The following is an 11,639-nucleotide window of genomic DNA, read 5'->3' on the forward strand; positions in this document are numbered from 1 at the left end:
TAGCTTTGTTTGCTGATAGGAATGTGACTGACATTTGTGCTATCTAGCTGATCTTTTGCCTCTGGGCAGAGTGAGAGCAAACACAATGACTACCTGTATAATAATGGTGTCAACAACCTGTTGACGGAAAACCCCTATGAAAAAAACCCCAGTTTCCTTTCTGTGCATGTGGTGTTGTGATTAATTGTTTTGTACAAAGCCAGCAGGACTTCCTTAAGGAAGAAGAAGGAGGAAAGTGGGGAGATAAATGCAGCTATGCAGGCACTCTCAGCCGGATAAGATTTAAACAGTACATGTAGGAAAGACAAAAAAAAGAAAATAATCACAGAGAATTGCCCTCTTTTCCCTTGATGGGTAAAATTCAGAGCCTGTCAGGGGAAATTAAACTCCTTGTGTCCTTGAACATAACTAAATCTCATCAGCAGAGCAGATTAGAAATGTCAGGCTATGAAGTCATTAACAGCAGCAGGTACACTGCATGTGTAAATCTGCTTACTTTAATATTGTGACCCAGCTGCTGTTAGTTTACCTCTTTGTGATATTGTAGTAATCTAAACAGGAGATAAGAGGTAGTGGAAAGAGGAGGAGGAGAAGGGAGGGGAGAAAAAAAGACAAATGCACTGATGTCAGTCCGTCCCACTTCTATTCAAGTACAAATGCCGCCGAGCTGAGTCGAGCCTGCATACCAGCACTGCTGACGACTGATCTGATCCCACACACACACACAAAGGCGCTCTGTGACGGCCTGTCGCGTCACACGCTCATCATAGCGCTCACTCACACAGGCACTGAAAGTCAGACCGGAGCTGGGAGATGCTACGAGCTGGCAGCCGCTGAGTAAGTCCACTTTCCCTCCTCTGCACTCCTCTTTCATTCTCTGCCTGCTTTTCTTGCTTGATTGCCATTCTCCGGCCCGTCTAAGTTCATTTATCTCTCACACTCTGCCCCGCTGCTGTGAAATGGCCAGTGTTTTCTCACACTGAGAGACCTTTCAAACTTTTCTCTCAGTATGCCGTGCACATGCCTTTCTGCTTTTCTTTCTTTCTTCTCGGTGTATGTGTAGCGGCAGAGAAGCAAACCTCGGGCTTATTTGCATGCTGGCGCAGAGCCAGAGCCCGATGCTTTACCTTTACAGAAGAATAACAGAGACTAATGTGCTAATTTTGTCCCTTTCTGTGATATTATTTCTCTGAAGAGTCTGCACGGGCTGTTATTGTCTTTGAGAAATCTGGACGCGCTCACATCTCAGTCTGAATGCTTCTCTTGTCCTAAATTCACACAGCTGATTGTGGGAGCTGTGGTGCAGGTGTAACACTGTTCATGAATAGAGAGCTGAAGCAATTTGCCACAGAGCTGAATGTTTGCTATGAAGTCTTCGAGTCAGGTTGGGTTTATTTGCATTGCTCTCAATCACAGTCTCAAAGGGCTTTAACAGCCCCCATTCAATGTACAGAGGATAGGCGTTCACATAGGCAAGAACATGGATCACAAAGACATCACAGCGAGGGAAAAAAACTACTGACAGATATAGAAAGAAGGGACACTGGTTCTACAACTGACACCAAAACTAAGCTGCTCGGTTTAGTGAGATTTGGTGACCTGTGGGTAGCAGGGCCAGACCAAATCGACTGTTTTCTACTGTTTTGAGTTCCCAGGCTAACAAAAATGTAAAGGTGCAAAATATCCTGGTTTCACTGCTTCATTTAAGCTGAATTATTCAGCTTTTGTCCAGGATTTAGTAGAAGTGGGCAGATCAATCCAAATATCGATAGTAATAATCCTAACTGTGGTATTGGAATTGAATCAATACTCGCCTGATAGGATCGATACTTTGTTTCTGTCCTCTAAGTACAGTATGAAGCTCACTGAACTAATTATTGTGGACAGTATAAATCACAGTGATTAAGTGATTAAAATGTGTTTAGAATTTGCAAAGCGCTCATGATTTATCTCATAAATCATGACACATTGGACACACTGCTCTAGCCTACATGAGCTGCTTTTGTAGGTTTTTTAGTATCAGTATGTGAGCTGATATCTGCACTACTTGCCCTGTATCGGATCAGTACTAAAATTTGCAGTACTGAGCACGACTAGGATTTAGAATCACTAAATGTGCCCCCTGTGAAGCACATATAACCTCAATGTTTATCAGTGACCATAACACTGGATCGCTCTCAAGCGCTCATTGGTCAGCTGTTATCAGCCACACAAATCCTATTGGCTCTCACTCAGCAAAACATTAGCCCACATATTTTAAAAACTGCACAAGGTTGTTTTCTGGGATTTAGACTCTGAGGGCTTCCTGATTAATTTATAACTAACTGTGTTGACATGCATGTTGATAAGGTTCTGAAAAAATGAGGTTATGTGTGTGTGTGTGTGTGTGTGTGTGTGTGTGTGTGTGTGTGTGTGTGTAATATTCAACTCTTTATCCCTGGGTCTGTTACTCAGAGATAGCATAGAGTCATTAGCACCCCGCCCTGTCTATGTCTGTGTGTGAGTGTGTTGACATACTGAACCTGCCCCTATTTGCCCATCAGTGTTTGGAAGCACAGCAGCATTCTCACTGCAACACACACACACACACACTCAGACACACACACACACACACACGTTACACTTGGCATTGTTACTTATTTGCTTAGGGCCTATTGTGTTCTGCCAGCCAGAGCTGCACTGAGCGAAAGGGAACAAAACAATAAAGTAGATTTAATCTCTCTCTCTCACTCTCTCTTTAAAACCCACAACAGAAGCATTTACTGCCCAGTTGATCCGGATACTCTACCCTGCACCTCCACCTCCAGAAAGAGCCTGCACACTCCTGCTGCAGTCCAGAGAAACAACACTTGACAATCAACACCGAAGTGACCTCCAACAGCCAGGACTGTACCTGATCCCATATCCTTCAAAGAAAAGGGCAACCTGACTCTGAGCACAGCGGGAAAAGGAGCGATCACTCCCCACTGCTGAAACACAACCCAGTGGACCGAGAGACAGAGGGGCTGACGGTCGTGTGTGGTGCCCGGGAAAAGAGGCAGGATGCTGGCTCAAATCCTTCAAGATATGTGGGTGGAACCTGAGGTTCTAGAGGCCCTCAGTGAGGAGCAGAAGAGGATCCTCTTCCTCAAGATGAGAGAGGAGCAGGTACGCCGCTGGAAAGAGCGCGAGGAGAAGGAGGAGAGGGAAAGAGGACACAACAGGAACACCAAGTCAAAGAAAGGTACAGCACTGGTTATTCTGTAGTGGGTAAACTTGTTCAGCTCACCATACAGGCCACACTTGTATAAATTCCAGTAAAGGAACAGCCTTAAACACTCATGAAACACCATTGTTTGGAAGAGGAAGGAGGAAGGTTTCTGTCAAACCTGGCCCCCATTTTTACATAACATCGTTAATGAGGACAATACCGACATCACCAGATTTCTTTACAGGAACAGCAGGTGTCACAACTCTTTCCACAGGTTAGGTAGGCGGAAATCATTTAGGTAAATGAGAGAGAGAAGCTGTTGTGGTTCACTGAAGACTAAAGCTACCTGTAAAAATGTATAATTGACTAAAAAATAAAAACCCAGAAAATGAAACATTATGGAAACATTATGGTTATTTATAAGGCTAACTGAAATATGCTAGGATACAGGACCTGCATTATTTTTAGTCTTGTTTAAATTTGTCAGTACAGCAAGCATTAGAGGCTTTGTTTGCTATGTAAGTCAGCTGTTTTCTTAAAGGTTGTGATCTGTATTTTGGTTAGCCTATTTATTATACACTTGTATACCTTCTCGCTAATATAACGTCTTTTGTATGCCACAGAATACAAAAGCAAAAAGATTATAATTAAAATTAATAAAACAAAACTAAAATGAAACATTTTTAAAGATTAAAAGCTAAACTCAAAGCTAGCTTAAAGCAAAAACTGAATTGAAAACAAAATAAAAACTAGCTAGCTCTCAGTCAGCTGGCTGACAGGCTTGAATCTTGAAATTTATTTTACAAAAAGTTTATAAATGGATAAATTGATTGTAAATGTGAATATTATATAGATATTATATATATTATATCTGCTGAAGGAAGTGGTGCATCCAGCAGCTGGTTAGCTTAACTTTTTAATAGTAAGACTAGAAATAAGTGAAAGAGCTAGCTTAGCTTTTCCTCTCTTTTTTGTAACTGTCCTTAACAATGTTTATCTTGCTACTTTAAGATGTACAAATCTAAAGTGCAAATAAATAAATACAATTTAAAAAAAATACACAAGTTGCAGCTTCACAAAGTTTCTGTCCCAGGTTTTTCATGGTTGGCTTACAACAGCAGCAACAGTTAGCTTTTCTCACGTTTTCTTGTCTGTATACTAAGCTAACCTAGCAAGCTGCTGGCACTAGCTTCATTTAGCTATTTATTGTTATTTTCTTATAATAGTGCTGTAACTCATTACTTTGTCTTATACAATGAATATGTAGCTTGCAAAGAAGAAGAACTTTGATAACCCGCTCATCCCAAATTTAAAATTATTAGTTTTCATTTTAGATTGCTTTAAATATTTAATAAACCCCTGGGCAGTATAACCATAACACGTTAAGAGAAAACACCATGTTTTTCCTGTAAATATCGTTCACTGCAAATCACTTCATGTTCATTATTTTTAATTTAGTTTATTGCTTGCTGCCAACTCCTTTGGGGGGCTCCAAAAATACAGATTTTAGAAAACCAGAGTTTACACCTAATTATTGTGTACTTGAAATCTTCTAAATTCTCAGTACACGTGAGCAGTGAAGCACAAGTTTTGTACAAAACCTTCTCTGGTTACCAATCTGACTAATGTGTTCAGATTACACCCAAAGAAATCCAGTTTGACCATCATCCCCATTGTTCTCTCTTACTCATTTCACCCAGCCTTCCTCTAATTAAGGTGTTATTCTAACTCACTGAGACCCTGCCGCCTCAGCCGGTTCACCTGGACAATGTATGTGTGTGTGTGAGCATGTGTGGGTTTGATGGACAGATCTCTCACGGCCAGCTGAATCATTCTGTTGGCTGAAAGCTGAATAAGATCGAGGAGGTCCTGTGGTTCTGGGGCGTCACCACGCTTTAAAGCACATATTAAGTTCCCATCTTTGTTCACCCAATCTCTGCCATGTCACCTGAGAGGTGACGGAGTGTGTGCCGTTTGCACATTGCACTCCATACAATCCAGTCTGGCATCTTTCTGTCTTTGTTCACTGTTGTGTGGATGGGAAAAACAAGCCTTTACACGTGGTGTGCAAACAGGTCTTTAAATACAAATGCATGATTAAACCTGCAGTTGTGTGTGAAGATTTCTATTATGTGCTGGATTTCTGGTTAATTTGCGGGTGTGGTGGTAATAAAGACAGGCACTGCAGGTCTGCAAAGTCATGGCAGGTGATTGACGCTCAGTGAGGTGACTATAAACGTGAATACTGAAGGTGTGTCGTTTGGGTTTTTTTTGACATCACAGGTCCCATTATGTGCTATGTCACTTCATGCGTAGCACACAAGACATTTGTCTAAAAATAAGTAGCTGCCATTATTAGCTGGAAATCTGTAAATGTTCACCGGTCCCGCTGGGGAAATTTCAACACCGACAATTTGAATTTTAAAGCCACGCCCCAATCTGTGACATCATGGCAGGTGTTTGGTCTTTATCAGGTACTCTACTGTCATGGAAAAACAGTCATCAGGATGGGGTTTTTATTTTTGAATACAACGTCATAATGAGGCAATGGCTGAAAATAACCAGTTTCCAGGATTTGAACGCAACATTATATAATTTATTGATTCATAACTGTGAGTGAATTCATGATTATTGTAACATTAGACCCTTCAATAAAGGTTTTATTATTACAACATGTAAGGTATCTTAAAGTGAAACTTAAAGGGGGCATTTAACTACACTTTTGCTGAAGGTGAGAAGGTTTTTTTGCTGTAGGAGACAATTAAATAATTCCAGGAGGAAAAGCTCCGAGGACACAGAAAACACAAACTGGGTTAAAAACGTACTAGTGTTAGAGGGCAAGTCTGTTCCAGGAGTGAGGCTTCCCAACACCAACACTTATAGGACAGCACCACCTTCTGGCTGATAGCCACAATAACAGTTTGTTAGAAGACTTCATTCTGAATGCTGCTGAGCATTTCTCTCTGAGTGTAATGAGAATATATTTTAGATGTTATATGCTTCATATACATTTTGTTTTCCTTATTTTCTCTCCAGCTTCCAGTAAACACGTGAAGTGGCTCCTCGGGCGGGATGGTGACGTGAGCGTCAGTATAATCGGCGAGGTGGACGAACTGAGATCCTCCAGACTCCTCCAGAACCTCATGAACAACAGGTAGAAACACATAATGTGTTTTTTCCAAAAAACATCTTTGACAAGTCGAATCAAAGAAATCCAAAGGATGATAAGCTCTTATCTTATCACAGTAAAGAACAATAAGCTATTTTCAATAGATCTGAACTAATGTTGCTCTGCATCGTGTATTTAACTTAGCACATAACATACAGTTTAGATCAACAGTGAACTAAATAGTTTCAGTCAGCCGGCCAATTCCTTGCATCAACTTGATTATAGAAGTTATTAGTGACATGGCTGACTGGTTCATTTAAAGGTTGTTATCGGAGGGACTAAAACGGATGTCTTTGTCTTTCAGATTCCAGTCTGATAACATGAATGCCATCCAGAGAGTGGACTTGCTTCCAGGAAGCGAGGATCAGCAGCTTAACCTTAAAGAAGACATTCAGCTACCCGTCACACATGTAAGTTCCCATGTTTGAAGTGTGTTTGAAAGTGCGACGACCTGCGCGTGTGTTAGAGTTTATAACATCAAGTCGTTTCGGTCTTACGCGCAGGATGACACGGCTTCACCGAATGACCAGTCATCCGAGGAAGACATGGACTCGTGCAGCGCTGATGATGACCCGAAGGACACAGCTGAGGACAGCGACAGCGAATCAGGCAGCGGCTCGGACAACCTCAGCGACTGGACTCCGCTCTACAAGCCCCATTTTAGTAGTCATGGCAACCAGCCGCTCAGAGCCCCGCTGGCGGACACGGAGAAAACCGGCCCCCAGGACAGAGGTGAGAAGGGAGGAGCGGATAGAGGAGGGATCTATGTATGCTTGTGTTAAAAGTGTACGATAATCACCAACTCTAACTGCTTATAAATTCAGGTTAATCGATATAAAGTGGGTCTGAATACAAAATTGTAGCTATTTATTAGAACAGCCCATAGAAACAATAAACTCAAAGAATCAATCGGCACAGATGGCTCATGGTCAAAAGTGTACAAAAGTGCAGGAGCAGTACAGACGCATACTATTTTACTGTGAGCTATGAAAAACTGAACTATCAGGGATCATTCTGCAGACCTGTTCAGTGTTACAGTACATACTGATTACTGCATGACTCACATTTATTAAGCTGATTATTGTTTTAAAGGAACAGTTCATGTGAACATAACACTTCTGTGCTGGATAGCTTGTGTGTGGGTTGCCAGGTTTTGTTGATGTGTAGTAATCACATGTCCAGAACTGTTATATTATCATACATCGTCACGACCGTCAGCCCCAGACAGTGCCTGCCTGTGAGCAGCTTCATGTAGGAACTATTTTCTTTCTACTGTCTACATCCACCATCAGCTAGCAACTTTATGGGCACCATTAATATTTTCAACCTGTCATGCTGCATGAACCTCTCCTCGCGGCGGGGTGTAGTTCAGTAGAAAGGAATGATATCTGTCACGATATCTGGCACGTGCCATTTTGATCTACTGTAGTTAAAAGAATGACAAACATCTCTAAAACTAGCAACTCACAGCATAACGTGTCCGTTTGATTTTTACAAATTAGCTCATCGTTGGGAAAGAGGTGCCACCTCAGCTGTATCCCAGAACATGTCATTGATTGCATCCTGTGCTTCTTTTCTTAGAAACTGCGTTCTACAAAGAGAAGCCAGAGGGCAGAGGTCGCGTGGAGCAGCTCAGGAAGAAATTCACAGATAATCATCACAACACATCAACTGCCTCCAAGAAACCGCCCATACCAGCCAAACCTGCTCATCTGCAGAAGTGAAGCGCACCGCTGACCCATTAGGACTCCACGTGTATCCCTGCTACACATGACCCCGAAGAGCCTACTCTACTGAGTGTAATGAGCCCTCTGCAGAAATAACCACTCTGTTGTACAGCAGCAGCTCAGGCTGAGGCTGCACGCACTGAAAGAAAAGGATTCTGACTTGAACCCGAGCAGTTAACAAAAATCCACTTTATTAGACCTTATTTCAAGGTCCGAGCTACAGAAAGAGAAACATCTGGGGGTGGAGTGAGAGAAAGACTTGAAAGCGTTTGGACTGAAGTCAACCTGAATGATAAAACTAAGCAGCTTTGATGTTGAGTTGAAATTCAAGCTCAGATACGCTCACACAGCGTCTGTGATTGACAGGTCGACACAGAGCGTGGTGTCCAGAGAGACGCACGCGAACACAGACTATTGACTGCCGGTGAAGAACACTGTGGTTTTATTACTGACATGTCATACGCAGGAAAAACTGATAAATCACCTGCATTTTTTTCTTTACTGATCCAAAGGTGGGAACTATGTTAAATGTAGTCCATGTACCGTATTACTATAATGTTTTTAACTGTGTTGATTGCTTGTTGGCAAAATTCTCCTTCAGCGTTTTAGCTGGCGTAAGAGTTTTGGGTTTAAAAGAAAACAACCAAATTCATGTTAAATTATTAACAGGGTCATTATAATCAGTGTACTTTCTACTGTCCCTGACATTCACTGACAGACACGGACCTGCTCAGGAGGCCTTTCAGGTTTGGTGTCTTGCTCAAGAACAATTTAACCAGAAGTTTATGATGAGGCTGGAATATGTGGCAGCATACAGTGCCTTTTTTTCTGTCAGAGCAAATGTTACCAATGGAGTAATGGCCACTCCAGCACACTCGACTTGAAAAGAAACTGTACCTATCGGATTCAAAGGGACTAAACTGTGGCTCTTTTTGACAGAGCTGCATGCTCTAGCACGCTAACTAGCATCAGGTCTCTGAGTTGATCTACCAATCCTGTGTCAGGAGTATAATGAAAGTGAATGATATTTGATAGAAGCACTTATCTTCATTAGATGGTGAATTCTGTCTTTTCTATTTTTTTCTCTGAAGTTGACAATAAGACTTTTAGTAAGCTTGGGTGCTTTAAGTCAGCGGTCCCCAACACCCGGACCACATGGCTCCAGTCTGTGGCTCGTTTGGTTCTGGGCCGTGAGATATGAGGCTCGGGTGTGAAACTCATGGTTTTCAGGCTTTCTATCGATTTTTATTGTTATTTTTTTATTATTTTTATCGTTAACTCGGTTTCCCTGGGTCTTTTCCCGTGTGTTATGAATAAATCTTCTTTTTTTGGTCCATTACTGTTTTTATTTTGTTGTATTTAACCACAACACCTTAAAGGCCGGTCCGTGAAAATATTGTCGGACATAAACTGGTCCGTGGTGCAAAAAAGGTTGAGGACTGCTGCTTTAAGTATCTCTGAATGCTTCAGAGTAACGTTCCTTCAACTTTTACTGTGCATTAATTTATCAGGCTGTCTCTAAAAGTACACAACAGTGTACACTTTAGTAGACCAAAATAAAATAATATCTAATAATTATAATAAAATAACCCATTTATACGCTAATTGTGCCGCACACAGGAATGATATTACATAGGCATAACTATTTAGGATACAATGACCAAAGTAGTTGAGAGTTAACTTCAATAACATTTAAATTCAAGCATTTAAATTTCTCTTTGCCAGGTGTACCATACTTTTTCATTGTGTATCTGTACTTGGCTAATCTGAAACGACGTCAGGTTCTGTTAGAAATGCACGTATGCTCTCAGGAATTGACCCGTAGCATGTTGCAGATAAACATTATACTGGAATTCAGTCAAAAACATGCTGAATAATAGTGCACACGTTGAATATATAGTGTACAATAAGGGATTTCAGTTGCAGCATTATGATGAGGAAGGTTAATATCTAAACAGCGTTATTGACATAAGCAAGTTAGCATGCTAATGTTAGCATCCAGCTCACAGCACTGCTCCTCACAGACTTTTGTAGGGCAAAAGAAATTTGATGAATTTGGCCAAAAACTAAAAGTTGTGATATTTTATTTACCTTTTAATTTGGTTATTGTCAAAAAACAACAATAAAAACAGCAACAAAAACCTACAAAACAAACATTAGCTTGTTTTTTTGAGGGAGCATTTAGCCACATTTGACATCTGCTGACCTGACAAACTTTTTGTAGTTAAAACAAATCCATGTCTTCATGACTTCAACATGGCCACATGCCCAGGATTGCCGACAGCTGTGGAAGCCACATAAGTGCACTTTTTTTTTTTTAACTCGTATTTGATATTTGGACCCAAAGATGTTAACATTTCTATACTTAGCATCAGATGAGGTCAGTCAAGAGGGCATAATCAGGTGATGGACTTGGCAGGGAGGGAAAAAATCCACATTTTAGCGCTAAAACACTGCTATGTTTAAGCTCACAGAACTGCATGGTCATCAAATTAGAGGGACTGTGTGTAAAAATAACTTATGTTTCTATGTTGGTCAGGCAAATTGGATGTGAACACCCTCCACTGCTTTGACTCAGCACTTTAACCTCATGGCCATTGCTTCATTTCTTTTCCACTGCGCTGGAGTACAGATCTAAAACAGTGAAAAGCATCTCCCTGGACAAATATTTATAGGCTCTACTGCAGCTTTACGGGACATTAGGAGGAAGAAGCCAGAGAAAAGAACAAAATCACACCCGTGGCAGAGACAGCAGTACTTTATTTTTAAGGTTTGCACTGTTTGAGCTGTAGTTACTACCTAACTGTTTGGTCACATGTTCCTTTTACTTGGTCACCAATTAATTCCTAAAACTCTCCTCCTGCTGACACTTTGTATTTTACCTTCTGTTTGCATTTGTACTGTATATTTCCTACATGAGTTCATGTCTGTTGTGTAAAAGAACAAACTAAAAGAGTTTTCTTGCTTCTAACAAAGTTGTGTTGGTGTGTGTGTTTGTGTGTGTAGGTGGGACTGCTGCAGATGACACGGAGAAGCTGTAGATAGTGGTCACTTACACAATGATTATCCATTCATTGGGCTCTATCAGAAAACAGCCCATCAGAGATCAAACGGAGAGAACAGAAAGCTGATTAGCATGTGGTTTAGACTGAGACGGAGGGCGAGACGCTAGGGGAGACAGAGAAAATGAGAGTCTGGTCACGGGAAGCACAACGTCACAGTCAACTCAGTAAACCTTCTCGCATTCCTTCACTTCCACACCCTCACCCTCTGTGTGTGTGTGTGTGTGTGTGTCTCTCAGTGAAGAGCCTGTGAGCGTCTGTCCGGCCATATATCTTGAACCATGTGACTCTACACGAGCAGTCATGCACACAGCGTGAAAAGCGCCGCTATATATAGTAGGACAGTGTTGGGTTTCCCAGTAAAGCATTGTGGGAGCCTGTTCACCTTTGTTCCTTGAGAAAGCTCTTGTAATGTTTCTATAGACTGGTGTGCTGCGCATAGAGAGTGCTGCTGCTCCTAATTATTTTCTATCCACCTCGAAAGGTGAAAT

General features: G+C 41.4%; 1 protein-coding gene across 2 annotated transcripts; it reads left to right on the forward strand.

Annotated features, from left to right (window-relative positions):
- The first annotated feature begins 672 nt into the window (after positions 1-672).
- zgc:92242 (uncharacterized protein LOC436899 homolog) lies at positions 673-9,422 on the forward strand. 2 transcript variants are annotated; one of them, XM_031751472.2, is made up of 6 exons: positions 673-837; positions 2,754-3,223; positions 6,227-6,344; positions 6,664-6,769; positions 6,863-7,091; positions 7,941-9,422. In XM_031751472.2, the coding sequence occupies exons 2-6, from the start codon at positions 3,043-3,045 to the stop codon at positions 8,081-8,083; spliced, it is 777 nt and encodes a 258-aa protein (XP_031607332.1). In that variant the 5' UTR covers positions 673-837; positions 2,754-3,042; the 3' UTR covers positions 8,084-9,422. The 2 variants fall into 2 exon arrangements, with proteins under 2 accessions (XP_031607332.1, XP_031607333.1); XM_031751473.2 differs by lacking the exon at positions 673-837 and having other exon boundaries at positions 2,512-3,223.
- The last annotated feature ends 2,217 nt before the right edge of the window (positions 9,423-11,639 follow it).

This window comes from Oreochromis aureus, linkage group 2, assembly GCF_013358895.1.
Source record: "Oreochromis aureus strain Israel breed Guangdong linkage group 2, ZZ_aureus, whole genome shotgun sequence".
NCBI classification, from domain to species: Eukaryota; Metazoa; Chordata; class Actinopteri; order Cichliformes; family Cichlidae; genus Oreochromis; species Oreochromis aureus.

Excerpts from the sequence above, each read along its gene's own strand:
- zgc:92242 (XM_031751472.2), top strand. The coding sequence starts at position 3,043 with ATGCTGGCTCAAATCCTTCAAGATATGTGGGTGGAACCTGAGGTTCTA. Across the intron at positions 6,345-6,663 it reads CAGAACCTCATGAACAACAG|ATTCCAGTCTGATAACATGA; the intron begins GTAGAAACACAT and ends TTTGTCTTTCAG. Across the intron at positions 7,092-7,940 it reads AACCGGCCCCCAGGACAGAG|AAACTGCGTTCTACAAAGAG; the intron begins GTGAGAAGGGAG and ends TTCTTTTCTTAG.